General features: G+C 41.0%; 1 protein-coding gene across 1 annotated transcript; it reads right to left on the bottom strand.

Annotated features, from left to right (window-relative positions):
• Positions 1-439: 439 nt before the first annotated feature.
• On the bottom strand, positions 440-16,210 carry TMEM86A (transmembrane protein 86A). The gene is made up of 3 exons (XM_068134317.2): positions 15,924-16,210; positions 6,565-6,823; positions 440-1,835 (listed from the first exon to the last, which is right to left on the bottom strand). The coding sequence occupies exons 1-3, from the start codon at positions 15,942-15,944 to the stop codon at positions 1,399-1,401; spliced, it is 717 nt and encodes a 238-aa protein (XP_067990418.1). The 5' UTR covers positions 15,945-16,210; the 3' UTR covers positions 440-1,398.
• Positions 16,211-17,478: the final 1,268 nt, after the last annotated feature.

Raw genomic sequence — 17,478 nt, 5'->3', positions numbered from 1 at the left:
CTAACATCAGTCACGAAAAAAATAAAAAATAAAAACCGACACAAAACGTATAACAAAGGGAGCGGGAGACAAGATGGGGAGAGAGAGGGAAGCACAAGCACAACAGCAGAGAACAGGGACATCGGGAGATCTGTGGGAGGGAGAGGGCTTGGGGGGAGGAGGCATGGGAAGGGGGGGGGGGGGTGGGAGAGGTATAAAACACATGGACACTGCTCGGACTTGCAGGATTTGAATTAACGGGGGTAGAAGAGATCAAGGTACCAAAACTTGGTGACTTGGCCCAAAATACCCCACAAGAAGGTGGGAATCATTGGAGTTGTAGCAGTAGTCATTTCAAATACATCCTGAGAATGATGACGGTGACATCTTCAACACCTCACAACCAATTGTTCTTCATGTTCTGCTTGTTAAGAAATAAAATAAAAATTTCATCCAAATGTAATGTTGAACTATTTAATCAAAGGTGCAAGAGTCGAGAGCATCAATCACATGAATCCGCACATAAATCAACGTCTTTGAATGAACCATTTCACCTTGTGAAATCCACTCATTCGGCCTCCATCTTCACTCATTCGTAACTGCGCGATTCCTTCACCCTCAATTGCATTTTTCATACCAATCATAACATTTTCTGAATCCGTTTACAAATTAACACTCCAAGATTAAAAACTTAAAATAAAAAATATTACTTTGCAATAAAAAAAATTGAGTAATTCGACACGTAAGGTGGAGGCAATTAAATTAACAAAATAAAAACAAGTATCTCGTGTTTAAAAGATCAGGAAAACGAAATGTGAAATACTTGTGCAAATCATTTATATACACACCTCAAACCGAGGAACACAGAAGATTTATACGAAGCAGGATGGAAATGTGCTCAACACCAGCAGCGAAAACTTGGACGGACGACAGAGTGCGGTAACCTTGGAGTGCTGGCAAAGGTGGAAAAAGGAACAAAATGGCCTGAATATCCTACCTTCTGGGTCGTGGTCCATTGTAATGGCCCATGGAGAGAATGTCTCGCGATACATGATGCCGCATGCCCTCTTCCCATCAATTCCCCCCCCCCCCCCCTTCTCAAAAAATGTCAAGGTTTAAAAAACAAAAATATGGAGGAAGAGCATTTCACAGCCTCAAGGTCAGAAGCCTCAAAGATCTCACTCTCTGAGCTTTTCGTACATACGCAGAGAGCAAGGTGTGAACAAATAAACAAACAACTAAGGCAAACTTAAATAAAAGTGAGAATTGCTTTGTCCTCTTTTGTCAACATGCTCGGATAGAGAAAAAGGGGAAAGAGAAATCCATTCCTTCCAGGATATAAGGAGCATCAGCGACAAGGCATACTCAGGATTACCGAAAGACTGAAGGCTTCACAACAGCCAATCATATTTAAAATGCTCATTGCTCCTTAGGCTTAATCTCTCGACGTTCACCACCACGAGCAGACAATGCGATGCACAGCTGTGCTCCATAATATGAAATCATGATGAGAGCTCGTGCGAGGGGCAGCGTCACCACAAAGCGGTTTACGGCAAGGCTCAGGTCGGACAACAAGAACAAGATGGCTCCCACGACGGCGCAGAGACGTGGCCATGGGATGCCAGCCGGTCCTGCTTCCAGTATGGCAAGCACGGTGGCCCGCCAGGCCATCAGGCCCAGCAGCAAAGAATATATGGCGACGGCGATGGCGAGTTCCAAGCTGGGAATTGAAGGCAGGATGATCACCAAACTGATCAGGAGGAAGGACAGCGTGATCGCAGCAATGGGGAGAGCCGGGGGAGTGAGGCCGAAGGCGGCAATGTAGAACACGTGGGCGATGGCAAACATGACCAAGCCTGCGAATATTTACATGTACGTACATCAATTCGGAATCATTAAAAAGATATCACCAAACATGACCAAGCCTACGAATAATATTTAAATATACGTACATCAATTCGGAATCATTAAAAAGATATCACCAAACAAGACCAAGCCTGCGAATAATATTAAAATGTATGTACATAAATTCGGAATCGTCAAAAAGATATCACCAAACATGACCAAGCCTACGAATAATATTTAAATATACGTACATCAATTCGGAATCATTAAAAAGATATCACCAAACAAGACCAAGCCTGCGAATAATATTAAAATGTATGTACATAAATTCGGAATCATTAAAAAGATATCACCAAACATGACCAAGCCTGAGAATAATATGTAAATATACGTACATCAATTCGGAATCGTTAAAAAGATATCACCAAACATGACCAAGCCTGCCAATAATATTTAAATATATGTACATCAATTCGGAATCATTAAAAAGATATCACCAAACATGACCAAGCCTGAGAATAATATGTAAATATACGTACATCAATTCGGAATCATTAAAAAGATATCACCAAACAAGACCAAGCCTGCCAATAATATGTAAATATACGTACATCAATTCGGAATCGTTAAAAAGATATCACCAAACATGACCAAGCCTGCCAATAATATGTAAATATACGTACATAAATTCGGAATCATTAAAAAGATATCACCAAACATGACCAAGCCTGAGAATAATATGTAAATATACGTACATCAATTCGGAATCATTAAAAAGATATCACCAAACAAGACCAAGCCTGCGAATAATATTAAAATGTATGTACATAAATTCGGAATCGTCAAAAAGATATCACCAAACATGACCAAGCCTGAGAATAATATGTAAATATACGTACATCAATTCGGAATCGTTAAAAAGATATCACCAAACATGACCAAGCCTGCCAATAATATTTAAATATACGTACATCAATTCGGAATCATTAAAAAGATATCACCAAACATGACCAAGCCTGCCAATAATATTTAAATATACGTACATAAATTCGGAATCATTAAAAAGATATCACCAAACATGACCAAGCATGCGAATAATATTTAAATATACGTACATCAATTCGGAATCATTAAAAAGATATCACCAAACATGACAAAGCCAGCGAATAATATTTAAATATACGTACATAAATTTGGAATCGTTAAAAATATCACCAAACATGACCAAGCCTGCAAATAATATTTAAATATACGTACATCAATTCAGAATCGTTAAATAGATATCACCAAACAAGACCAAGCCTGCGAATAATATTAAAATATATGTGCATAAATTCGGAATCGTCAAAAATATCACCAAACATGACCAAGCCTGCGAATAATATTTCAATATATGTACATGAATTCGGAATCATTAAAAAGATATCACCAAATATGACCAAGCCTGCGAATAATATTTAAATATACGTACATCAATTCGGAATCATTAAAAAGATATCACCAAACATGACAGCCTGCGAATAATATTTAAATATACGTACATAAATTTGGAATCGTTAAAAATATCACCAAACATGACCAAGCCTGCAAATAATATTTAAATATACGTACATAAATTCAGAATCGTTAAATAGATATCACCAAACATGACCAAGCCTGTGAATAATATTTAAATATATGTACATAAATTCGGAATCGTTAAAAAGATATCACCAAACATGACCAAGCCTGTAAATAATATTTAAATATATATACAGTCACATGAAAAAGTAAGTACACCCCATGTAAAGTTTTGACTTTTTCAACATATTTCAACATACAGCTATTTGATCTTCATTTCAACAATATTGATAGATAAAGGTGATATAATATAACAAATATCATGAAACATTTACATTTTGTAGTCCATTGTATAATTTAAACAAACATAAATGCAAATTTTGCATGTGGAAAAAGTAAGTACACCCCTACATTTATCACAACTTCAAATACCTAAAATTTGAATCAGGTGCACCAGCTCAGGTGCAAATGATTAGAACATCGTTAGAGAGGATCTTGGAGGAACCTGTCTTATTTAAACCTCAGACATTTAGTTTGATTTGCTCTTTGTTGTTGAAGTGTGCGGCGTCACCATGCCTAGATCAAAAGAGCTCTCTGAGGCCTTCAGAAAGAAGGTTATAGATGCCTACGAGTCTGGGAAGGGATTTAAAAAGATCTCCAAACAATTTGAAATCAATCATTCGACTGTCCGGAAGATCATCTACAAGTGAAGAAGATTCCAAACAACTGCCAACTTGTTCAGGCCAGGCCGCCCCAGCAAGTTCAGCCGAAAGCAGACCACAAGATGCTGAAAGAAGTCTCTAAGAACCCCAGAATGTCATCACGGGACCTACAGGTAGCTCTTGCCACTGTTGATGTCAAAGTGCACGAGTCTACCATTAGAAAGAGGCTGCACAAATTTGATCTACATGGGAGGGGTGCCAGGAGGAAACATTTGCTGTCCAGAAAGAACATCAGGGCAAGACTAAAGTTTGCTAATGAACACCGAAGCAAAGACCAGCACTTCTGGAACAATGTGCTCTGGACAGATGAGTCAAAGGTAGAGCTATTTGGCCACAGTACCAGAACACGTTTGGCGAAAAACCAAAAACAGCATTTGACCACAAGAACCTGATACCAACTGTAAAGCATGGTAGTGGAAATATTATGGTTTGGGGCAGCTGTGCTGCATCAGGGCCTGGGCAGCTCACCATCATAGAATCCACGATGAATTCCTCATTGTACCAGAGGGTGCTTGAGAATAATGTGAGGCCATCTTTCGGAAAGTTGAAGCTCAACCGAAGGTGGACCTTGCAACATGACAATGACCCTAAACATACCAGTAAATCCACCAAAGAATGGCTGAAAAGAAAGAAATGGAGGGTTCTGGAATGGCCAAGTCAAAGCCCGGATCTTAATCCCATCGAGATGTTGTGGGGGGATTTGAAACGAGCTGTGCATGCAAGAAACCTCTCAAACATCGCACAGCTGAAGGAATTCTGCATGGAGGAGTGGGCAAAAATTTCTCCCAGTCGATGTCAGAGACTGGTAGACAGTTATAAGAAACGCCGACTTGAGGTTGTTTCTGCCAAAAGGGGCAATACCACCTATTAGAGCCAAGGGTGTACTTACTTTTTCCACATGCGAAATTTGCATTTATGTTTATTTAAATTATACAATGGACTACAAAATGTAAATGTTTCATGATGTTTGTTATATTATATCACCTTTATCTATCGATATTGTTGAAATGAAGATCAAATAACTGTATGTTGAAATATGTTGAAAAAGTCAAAACTTTACATGGGGTGTACTTACTTTTTCACTTGACTGTATATATATGTATATTCTGTGCCTGTGCGTTTGAGTGCCTGTGCATGTGAGTGCCTGTGCATGTGAGTGCGTGTGCATGTGAGTGCGTGTGCGTGCGTGTGCGTGTCTGTGAGTGTGTGTGTCTGTGTCTGTGTATTGCGTGTGAGTGTCTGTCTGTGCGTGTGTTAGTGTGTATACATGAGAGAATTGTGAAAATTGTGGGGGAAAAAAACAAAACAATAACAAAAAAAAATTAAAAAAAATTAATAACGCACCTCAAAATCCTTGTTTTCGAGAGAAGTTTTTCACGTTCAAAATTTTTCTCCGACAATTTGTGTTGTAGGTACCAGTACCATTTGGGTTGTGAGGCGAATGCGATTTCAAATTTTGGGCTGTGAACAAAAAGGTTTGGGAACCAACGTCCTCAGCCTTTGTAGCTATGTGAAAGGTAATTTGAAATTATCCCAGTCCGTATTTCTTAGTGGGTGCAGGGAAGTGTTTTCGGCCCCCACAAAAAAAATAAATATACATATATATTTATTTCTTCAAAATACAAACATGATTAGAACAGCAATGGGTAACATGGTACCCCTGCTCGTATATAGAAATCCCTCCACCTGTTCATAGCAATTATTCAACTTGTTCGTCATGACGATGACATCATGACGTCGATGGAACATAGACGCGAATGATCTTTCCATGAGGAATGATTTATTTATTTGGTGGCAAATGTTGTGTTTTTTTTGTTGTTTTTTTTATTCACCGATTCTGTATTCAATCCCCGATGGAACTTCCATCCTGCTGCAAATGCCAGGATGAAACTCTGCATCGATGATCGTGTAAACCTTTCAAGGAGAAAATAAAACCTATCCCCCACGATTTATATATTTGGACAGGACAGTCCTTGGGAGTTGTTCCAGTAGAAAATTCACCAGAGACCAAGTAAATGTTTTGTGGATGCCAACATTAATTGTACACACAAGGAGAATGGAGTGCTGCTGGTTATTCAGTTCAATAGGCCTGTTGTGTTTTTCCTGAAACTTCAATCAAATGGAGAGCAAATCAATTAACATTTTTCTTTCGATTTGTTTACACGAAAGTTGGGGATCGACATCTAAGGAAACAATGCTAATTTTTTATTTTTTTTGTCAAAGCCTATCAAAATAAATGCATTTTAAACTTTACTCGTTGATTGCTCGAAGCTTTGACTCGTCTTTTACCATCACGATATCAGTATAACTTTTAGGTACCTTAGGTATCATTCACAAATCAGGTGGCACCAAGTCAAAACTTTCCAAAAGCAACAAGGATTAAAAAAAAACAAAAAAAAAAAAAAAAAAAAAAAACTTTACTTAGAGCTGGAAATTGAAAGCCTTTCTCCACCATTACCATGCTCAAAAAAGCCGTCATCCTGCCAAACCAGAAAAGCATCGCCAGCCGCCGAGAAGACAAGCCCAGCAAGCACGCGACGAGAGTATTTGGCAGAAGGTCTGTAAGCAGTCCCACGGGCCGCCACAAAAGCAGAAAGGCACAGGATTGGCAGGACTTTGACAATAGCACTCGCCCAGGATCCTGATGGCAACCACAGAACAAAATATATGCACGTGGTCTTGAAGAATGGAACGAGGCCCGGACCTTCACTCTTCACCTGCAATGGAGAAGGGTAGGGAGGAAGGTACTGAAGAAGGTAGCTCAACCGGTTGTTGCTTTCTAAGTTGCGGTCAGGAGCACAAGCCAGTCCTTTCCAAACAAATTGATGTATACGCGTTTTGACTTCATTGATCACATCATGAAAGGTGTGAACGGTGCATTTTGGGACGCCAGAATGGGTTGCAATACGGAGTTCGCCCGGGGTAGCGGTATCGGTTGCCCCGATGAATGTTGCAACCCAATGCTTGCGAAACCTGGCCTCGACAAGGGCTGTAACAATATAAGTCAACACTCGTGTTTTCGATCTTATAAAACCAGGTCAGTCCAACAAGGACGATGAAATTTAGCCGCCCAGGATCTATGGCCACTATGTCCACTATGAATTCTTCATTGTACCAGACGGTGCTTGAGGATAATGTGAGGCCATATGTCAGAAATTTGAAGATCAAACGAAGGTGGACCTTGTAACATGACAATGACCCTAAACATACCATTAAATCCACCAAGGAATGGCTGAAAAGAAAGAAATGGAGGGTTCTGGAATGGCCAAGTCAAAGCCCGGATCTAAATCCCATCGAGATGTTGTGGGGGGATTTGAAACGAGCTGTGCATGCAAGAAACCCCTCAAACATCGCACAGCTCAAAGAATTCTGCATGGAGGTAGAGCCTGATGAGGCTTCCTCAGCAAATGTTGAATCTGAGACTGTTCTTTTTAATCTGCATTTTTGTTTAAATACTCAAAACAAGGTTTAAAACTCATTTTCCAAAATGAAAATAAATAAATAAATACATCCATAAATCGCAACAATTTTTTTTTTTTACGATTATAGAACGTCATTTCAAAAGCTACTAGTTGTTTAAGCTTGTAAACTTTCATGGGACTACAGTAAGCAGGATCATATCAAAATGTGGTACGATCTTACAGAATTATTGGTGTCAAGTGTGCATATAACATTTATTATATAATTAAACAGGGCATACAACATTCCATCCTATTTCTCAATTTCCAAGTACATACATAATTGCTTAAGAACTCGAGGAGCGTACAATTCAAAAGCTTTCATTTTATTGTTAAAGGGAAATGTAACTTATCATTTGACAAAGTTCAGGGAATATAAAGCATAATTTAAAAACACTGAACAAAATCAACAAGAGCGTCATGGACGTGATAAGTTTTGGACTTTGATTGCTGTCCATCATGAACCTTAAGGGAAAATGGCTTTATCAAAGTGAACTTTGGCTGTGTCGTGCAAGTTATCAGCAACACTTTGGTTACATCATTGGACGGTGATCATAAGCTCTTTGTTCAACACCTAGCACACGGTGTCGCTTCTTCTATCAATGTCATCGTTCATATGCAGCGCGTGGTTGAACACCAGCATCACTTCTCGCAGGGGTGCTGCTGATGCAGTGCCCCTTATAAGTTAGAGCAGGTATTTGGAATTGGGCCAGGGTGCCGGCGATACCTTGACTACGCTTCACGGGAAGATACTCTTCCTTGCCTTATGAATGGACGCACGATTTCAAGCAAGTCCGTAATGGCATAAACTAACTGTTTGGAATATTGGTCAACTCATTTATGTGCTCAGCGCAATGTCAGTCATTTTTACACTTCCTACATATCAATATCTGCTAGCATTTATAGAAGGGAGAAATTTGAACCCAATCCACATAAATAAAATAAATAAATAAAGCGCACACCCAAATACATTGAACCAATGGAATAGGGCAACACTTCACTCCAGGGACTTTCAAGTTCCAGACTGATCCGTACAAGTTTCCTGGGTACATTTTAGTAAAAAGTAACACCAGAGGAGGGTCTATTGGTCACCCAAAGGCCAGCCAATGTCAGTATAGCCAAGAAATCAATGTCCGATTTATACAGGAACTATTTATTTATTTAGTATTTATTTATTTCATTGCGAACCATTGAATGGATCAGGATCAGAATAAATAGGGGAGAAAACACACTTACAGCAGAGTTGACAGCCAAAATAGAGGGAGAATTGGACAAATATGGGGAGTGGGGAGGAACGAGGGGTGGGGGAGGACATATGCGGTGGATAAGATGGATACATGAGCTAACTCTCAGGAAGGAAAAACAGGGAATTTGAAAGGAGGTGGGCTTGGGGGTAGAAAATATCATGGTTTTTGATGGGGAATGATCTGAGACGGCGGTGAACAGCTATCTTGAAGACCTGGAGAGAAGAATGAAATAAAAGAGGATGTGGAAGTTGGTTCCACCAAGGTGGGGGTGGGGGAGAAGGAACAAATGAGTGGAGGTGAGCAGCGATTCTGGATATTGGGAGTTTCACCAGAAGGGGAAATTCTCAATGTACCCATGGAAAAACATCTCAACAAGAACGGCGCTCGGTAGAACACAAACCTCCATCAGGCTGAACAGTTTACATGTTGGAGCCCACCCAATTTTCACAGACCCAAATCATCCACCAAGTTTCATCAGGATCCGTCCACAACGTTTTGAAATATCGTGTTATGTATCGTTTTGGCCCCATCTCTCAATGGTGAAGAATCACTTTTAAAAAGAAATTATCGTATCCCGATCCGGATCTTCACCAAAATCGAATCAGTTTGTCTATGTCACACACCCAATTTGTCCACCACATTTTGTGTAGATGCGTCTGGCGATTGAACAGCGATCAGTCAGTGGGACCAAGACAGACAAAAGTGACGCGAGTTCAAAAGGCTCCAAATGCCATCGGGCATGATGAAATCACACCGGATGCCAAAACCAGTTTTAGACCGAACCATTCTTGCCTCAAGGATTTGTCAGCAAGACAAATGACAAGGCAAAAAGGGCTTAAAGCTGCCATGCCCTGAAATGACAATACATTTCACTTTCCCATTTGCCTCAACGTCGTCCATACTGTTATTTATACATTTGCCAGGAATTTTTATAATATTCACCTTTATTATTACGAGCAAATGCATATACTGCATAATCAAATTGCCAATTCGGCCAGACTTGGTTGCATTATTCCTGAGGTGTAGCGACGCTGCTGATGCACATTAGTTCAGGGATTTCGAATTTGGCCACAATCGCCTACTCTTTTCAAAAGTCACCGCATTATCTATGCCGTGCGCCAACAATGCTAGAAAACATGTCACTCGGTTTGATGTCCCTTCCGATGAACCGTGTGTGCACTCTGACGCAACAACCATTCCCACGAAGCACCAACCCAACTGTTTGATAAAAAGGAAAAATCAACAAACATAGTGTTGAAGTTGTTTCAGATGCAGCTTATGGCTGCTGGTTTCATCATTTGCTGGAAGCGTTGCTGTGCCGCTGATGCAGTGCGCCAGTTACCGGTAGGCCGGTACTCATTTTGCTGACCTCGGAAGGGTGACAGGCCGAGTCAACCCACCTGGTGTTATTTCAATGGCACGGCAGCGACTCGATCTGACTCAATACCACAAGATCGCCAGCCACCTTAACCGTTAAGCCAATACCAGGCTTGATGTTGAAGTGATCGCGCACCAAAAAAATCGACCTTTCAGGGACAAAGGGCAACAAACTGTTGCTATGGATACACAGTGCCTATAGAAAGTCTACACCCCCTTTCAAATTTTTCACCTTTTGCTGTCTTGTAGCCTAGAATTAAAATGCAATAAATCACACTTTTTCCATCTTTATTTACACATCATAATCCACAACTTCCAAGTGAAAAACAAATTCTGCAAATTTCAGAAAATTTATTGAAAATACAAAACGAGAATATCTTGGTTGGATAAGTATCGTCCCTCCTTATAATAGCAATTGTAAATTAGCTCAGGCGTAATCCATCACCTTCAAATTCACACACCTACTTAATTCACCTTCACCTGTATTAAATTGTAGCGATTCTGATTATTCCAGAATAAAATCAGCTCCACCTGTAGGTTTCCTCTGCTGGGTAGTGCATTTCACAACAAAGACTCAACCATGAGCACCAATGAGCCTTCAAAAGACCTCCGGTAAAGTTGTGGAAAGGCACAGATAAGGGAATGGGTATAAAAATATTTCAAAGGCCTTGAATATCCCTTGGAACACAGAATCATTAAGAAGTGGAAGTGGAAGGTGCATGGTACCACCAGGACACTACCTAGATCAGGACATCCCTCCAAACTGATGACCAAGCAAGGAGGATACTGATCAGAGAGGCCACCAAGAGACCAATGGCAACTTTGAAAGAGCTATAGGCCTTTATGACAAAGACAGGTCACTGTGTGCATGTAACAACAATATCCCAAGCACTCCACAAGTCTGCCCTGTGCGATAGTGTAGCAAGACAGAAGCTATTACTCAAAAAGACCCACCTTAAGAACCACTTCGGAGATTCTGAAGGCATGTGGCAAAAAGTTTTGTGGTCTGACGAAACAAAGATGGAACTTTTGGCCTAAATGCAAAACTTTGTTTGGTGCAAACCCAACACAGCACATCACCCAAAGAACACCATCCCTACTGTGAAGCATGGTGGTGGCAGCATCATGTTATGGGGATGTTTCTCATCAGGAGGGATTGGTGCACTTGTCAGGCTAGAAGGAACAAGCGTTACACCTAGGTCCCCCGTTGGTGAAGTGATGAGTTGACAAAGTGGAAGACGCAAGGTGGCCATCTTGGATTTTGACGTGGCGACCCAATTTTCAATAGCATTCTCCCTTATGCGTAGATACACCCACACACCAGATTAGTAGTTAGTAGTTCGTTTATTTTTCCAAGATATTTCGCTCAGAAGGTTCAGACATATATATGGTGGCGGCCATCTTGGATTTTGACGTGGCGACCCAATTTTCAATAGCGTTCTTCCTTATGCCTAGATACACCCACACACCAGATTAGAAGTTGGTACTTCGCTTATTTTTCAAGATATTCCGCTCACAAGGTTCAGACATACATGGCGGTGGCCATCTTGGATTTTGACGTGGGTTGCACCCACACACCAAATTAGAATTCGTTACTTCGCTTACGCACGCACGCGCGCACGCCCACACGGACAGACGCACACACGGACGGAGGGGAAAACCATAGTCCCCCTTTCGGTCCGCGGTGCGACGGGGGACAAAAATGGATGGAGCAAAATACAGAAATATCCTAGAGGAAAACCTGCTGCCCTCTAAGAAAGCTGAAATTGTGACGGAAGTTCACCTTTAAACATGACAATGACCCGAAGCACACAGCCAAAGCTACACTGGAGTGGTTGAGGAACAAAATGATAAATGACCTTGAGTGGCCCAGTCAGAGCTCCGGCCTAAATCCAATCGAACATCTGTGGCATGATTGGAATATTTCTGTCCATCAACACTCCCCATGCAAATTGACTGATGTTGAACAGTTTTATACAGAAGAATGGGCAAATATTCTGCAATCAAGGTGTGCAAAGTTGGTAGAGACCTATCCTAACAGACTCACAGCTGTAACTGCTGTCAAAAGTGCTTCCACCAAGTATTAACTCAGAGGGGTGGACACTTATCTAACCAAGATATTCTAGTTTAGTATTTTTAATTAATTTTCTAAAATTTGTAAAAGTTGTTTTTCACTTGGAAGTTGTGGGTTACGATGTGTAAATAACGGTGGAAAATGTCTGATTTAATGCAATTTAATTCCAGGCTATAAGGCAACTAAAGGTGAAAATTTTGAAAGGGGGTGTAGACTTTCCGTGGGTACTGTACCAAGCAGGTATCTTATCCAATGTGCTCAAGTCTTTAGATTGCCATATTAAGGACTTCAATAACATCGCGAGGTGGTCATAGTACAACCAACCGATCATACCTTACCAACCCAACACGGATGACACTTTTCACCCCTCAACCCAATGGGCGAAGGGGTATTGTCGTCACGGGCGTCGTCCGGGCGGGCGTCCGGGCGGGCGGGCGTCCGGGCGTCCGGGCGGGCGGGCGTCCGGGCGGGCAGGCGTCCGGGCGTCCGTCAACTTTTGATTTCCGTAAATTTCAAGGAGAACGGCTTGTCCGATTAAATCCATTTTTGCAGTGTGTGTTGGGGTTGAGTAGAGGAAGGTTCATGGGCGCGAAATGGGTTAATGGGGTGAAAATTTCATTACTTGCAGTTCCTACTCGGTATCCAATTTCGCTTCAAATAACAAATCATCATCAATGCTTCCTTTCACCATGCATGGGCTGAGGGGTTACGGCCGCGTTGCGGTGCTATTTATTTATACATACATGATCTAAGCTTGTGGATAAACAAATCAGGACACCTAACAAAGGCAACAGCAGGAGATAGGAGACCTGTAACATATGGTGCAAACACCAGTCTGGGACACAATAACCCCAATCACCTTAACTTTCAGCTCAAAGTCACCAAAGTGTGTATTTCACAATTGGGATCTATTTAGGGTGCCAAGGGCTTCCTGTACTAGGAACCATAAGCACAACTGGTTGGTACAGAATGCTTCTGGGCGGTCGACCAGGTATTTTAGGTCTCACTACAGTCAAACAAAACAACAACTTTTCCGCAAAAACTTTTCCATTCGACAACAAGGGAACGTGTCGGTGGGTCAGGTAGAACAAATACAATGACTAGGCTCATTAAATAAATAAATAAATAAATAAACAAATAGTATTCCTATAGGATTGACATGCTGTTTATCCCGTGTGATGTAACTGCCAAAGGTTCACGTTTAAGGTTTTAATAGTATTCCTATCGGATCGAAATACTGTTTATCCCGTGTGATGCAAATACTAGAGGGTCACATTTTATTAGTATTTCTATAGGGTCGATATGCTCTGTATCCCATGTGATGTATATGCCAGAGGTTCACGTTTAAGGTTTTAATAGTACTCCGATAGGATCGACATGCTGTTTATCCGGTGTGATGCAAATACCAGAGGTTCACGTTTTAATAGTATTCCGTGTCATGGAAATGCCAGAGTTTCACAATTAAGGTTTTAATAGTATTCCTCCAGGATCAACACGCTGTTTATCCCATGTGATGTATATGCCAGTGGTTCACGTTTAAGGTTTTAATAGTATTCCGATAGGATCGACATGCTGTTTATCCCGTGTGCTGTATATGCCAGAGGTTCACGTTTAAGGTTTTAATAGTATTCCGATAGGATCGACATGCTGTTTATCCCGTGTGCTGTATATGCCAGAGGTTCAGGTTTAAGGTTTTAATAGTATTCCGAAAGGATCGACATGCTGTTTATCCCGTGTGCTGTATATGCCAGAGGTTCACGTTTAAGGTTTTAATAGTATTCCTATAGGATCGACATGCTGTTTATCCCGTGTGATGTATATGCCAGATATTCACGTTTAAGGTTTTAATAGTATTCCTATGGGATTGACATGCTGTTTATCCCGTGTGATGTATATGCCAGAGGTTCACGTTTAAGGTTTTAATAGTATTCCCATAGGATCGACATGCTGTTATCCTGTGTGATGTATATGCCAGAGGTTCACGTTTTAGGGTTTAATAGTATTCCTGTAGGGTCGACATGCTCTGTGTCCCATGTGATGTATATGCCAGAGGTTCAGGTTTAAGGTTTTAATCGTATTCCTGTATGATCGACATGCTGTTTATCCCGTGTGATGTATATGCCAGAGGTTCACGTTTAAGGTTTTAATAGTATTCCTTTCGGATCGACATGCTGTTTATCCCGTGTGGTGTCTATGCCAGAGGTTCACGTTTAAGGGTTTAATAGTATTCCAATGGGGTCGACATGCTTTGTATCCCACATGATGTAAATGCCAGAGGTTCACGTTTAAGGTTTTAATAGTATTCCGAAAGGATCGACATGCTGTTTATCCCGTGTGCTGTATATGCCAGAGGTTCACGTTTAAGGTTTTAATAGTATTCCGATAGGATCGACATGCTGTTTATCCCGTGTGCTGTATATGCCAGAGGTTCAGGTTTAAGGTTTTAATAGTATTCCGATAGGATCGACATGCTGTTTATCCCGTGTGCTGTATATGCCAGAGGTTCAGGTTTAAGGTTTTAATAGTATTCTGATAGGATCGACATGCTGTTTATCCCATGTGATGTATATGCCAGAGGTTCACGTTTAAGGTTTTAATAGTATTCCTCTAGGATCGACATGCTGTTTATCCCGTGTGATGTATATGCCAGATATTCACGTTTAAGGTTTTAATAGTATTCCTATGGGATTGACATGCTGTTGATCCCGTGTGATGTATATGCCAGAGGTTCACGTTTAAGGTTTTAATAGTATTCCCATAGGATCGACATGCTGTTATCCTGTGTGATGTATATGCCAGAGGTTCACGTTTAAGGTTTTAATCGTATTCCTATAGGATCGACATGCTGTTTATCCCATGTGATGTATATGTGAGAGGTTCACGTTTAAGGTTTTAATAGTATTCCTACAGGATCGACATGGTTTATCCCATGTGATGTATATGCCAGAGATTCACGTTTAAGGTTTTAATAGTATTCCTATAGGATCGACATGCTGTTTATCCCGTGTGATGTATATGCCAGAGGTTCACGTTTAAGAGTTTAATAGTATTCCTATGGGATTGACATGCTGTTTATTCCGTGTGATGTATATGTGAGAGGTTCACGTTTAAGGTTTTAATAGTATTCCTACAGGATCGACATGCTGTTTATCCCGTGTGATGTATATGCCAGAGGTTCACGTTTAAGGTTTTAATAGTATTCTTACAGGATCGACATGCTGTTTATCCCGTGTGATGTATATGCCAGAGGTTCACGTTTAAGGTTTTAATAGTGTACCTATAGGATCGACATGCTGTTTATCCCGTTCTTCGACCATTCACTGGACGGGGTGATACGAGGACGTGCGATGAGGTTTCGGTGACCACGTCAAGGACGCACACCTCGCATCAAATGGAAGGGCGACAGGTATGTAATGTAATGTGTTGTAATGAACTACAGTGAGAAGCGTTACCTGGACAAAGGAGGACCGAGCAAGGACATGACACCATGCTCATAATTACCATAAACACCGCACAAACAACCAATGTTCACATGACCTTCTCAATCAATCAAAAACACCAACAATAATACATTTACTGGTCTAAAGGTGAGAATGACACCTGTAAGCGGACGAAACAGACATGTCCATGACGAGGCGGACAGGTGAACGTACATACTTACAACTGTGAGCGCAGAAACCATCGTCAGTCCCGGGAGGAACGCCGATACTGCGGAAAAGCGTCAATGGACTTCAATGGCAGCACTCCGAACACCTTGAACCCCAGCGTTGTACTGTATTCTATATCCAGGTACGTCAGAGTGTCGTTATAGGTAAATTGGAATAAAAAGGTAAATCCAAACGTGTTTTCGTACAGCAGCAGGTGCCGACCACGACCACAAAAACCATCAGCTTGGTTAATATCGCCTCTTCGTGTGTTTATACGTCGTGGCGATGCATTCGTCCTGCGCATGCGCAGCCCGGTACTCCGACCAATGACAGACGGGTTTAAGTCGAATGGGGCGTGGTGTCGTGGGTTGATGAGAAGTCACAGACACCAGGCGCACGTGCTTCCGTTGCCTGGCAACAAGAGTTGAATGAACTTTAAAAAATCTTTGTGTGTTTTATTAATTAGGCCAACTGTTTACACTCACGTTCATCTCGAGTTTTAGAAATGAATTTGCATTTTTATTGCCCTCGTTCAGAGCTATTGGTGTATTACCCTCGCCTGAGGAGAAAGTATTGCATTTGTCTGTTTGTTCCTTGGCAAAAAAAAAAAAAATTAACAAGTATGTTGATCACTCCGGTTTGTTTGTTTGTGTGTGTGTGTGTGTGTGTGTGTGTGTGTGTGTGTGTGTGTGTGTGTGTGTGTGTGTGTGTGTGTGTGTGTGTGTGTGTGTGTGTGTGTGTGTGTGTTGACTGCCTGGACGCAACTTGTGGATCCACTGATTTACCATCTATTGATGTGGATCCATGATCGAGGTTGTGGATCCGCCGTTTGGAGAGGTCCTGGGCTGAAAGGATCGAAACCTCGAGGAAGAACGGTGCCCAGCTGATGATCCATGCAGTCGGGAAACGAGTCAATTGCTTACGGGTTAAGGTTCTTGCTTTAGGTGGAGAAACTATGTTTGAGGTTTACAATTTAAATAAAGTTGAATATGGGATGTTGTGAAATTAACATCATTTACAACAATCCTTTAAATTATTTACGTTTAGGAACAACCGATACTGTACAATTAATTAAGTGTGTGTGTTTGTGTGTGTGTGTGTGTGTGTGTGTGTGTGTGTGTGTGTGTGTGTGTGTGTGTGTGTGTGTGTGTGTGTGTGTTTGTTTGTTTGTCTGTCCGCTCACTTATACTTGCCTAAAGGTCACAATTTTAAACCGATCTCCACGAAACTTCACCAAATGGTAGAGTTCGTGGTCCGTCAAAATCCTACATATTTTTGAGGTCAAAAGGTCAACATAGGCCAAAGGTCAACCACGTTTTTCAAATTTATAAAATCCTCAATTTTAATCCGATTCACTTGAAATTTGAATGGGATTTACATATCAGCTAACTCAATTCAACCACCAACTATTTTTGAGGTCAACATAGTTCACAAGGTTAACATAGGCCAAAGGTCAACCACTTTTTTCAGATTTCTAAAATCCTCAATTTTCATCTGATTGTCTTGAAATTTGAATAGGATTTTCATATCAGCTAACTGAATTCAACCACCAACTATTTTTGAGGTCAA

Source organism: Myxine glutinosa, chromosome 13 (assembly GCF_964187855.1).
Source record: "Myxine glutinosa chromosome 13, kmMyxGlut1.1, whole genome shotgun sequence".
Classification (NCBI taxonomy): Eukaryota; Metazoa; Chordata; class Myxini; order Myxiniformes; family Myxinidae; genus Myxine; species Myxine glutinosa.
This window is presented reverse-complemented; position numbering and strand designations above follow the sequence as displayed.

Coding starts and splice junctions, on each gene's coding strand:
- TMEM86A (XM_068134317.2), bottom strand. CDS start 15,944: ATGGTTTCTGCGCTCACAGTT. Junction 6,824..15,923: donor TGGTTTCTGCGCTCACAGTT/GTAAGTATGTAC, acceptor TCTCCATTGCAG/GTGAAGAGTGAAGGTCCGGG. Junction 1,836..6,564: donor TGACGGCTTTTTTGAGCATG/GTAATGGTGGAG, acceptor AAATATTCGCAG/GCTTGGTCATGTTTGCCATC.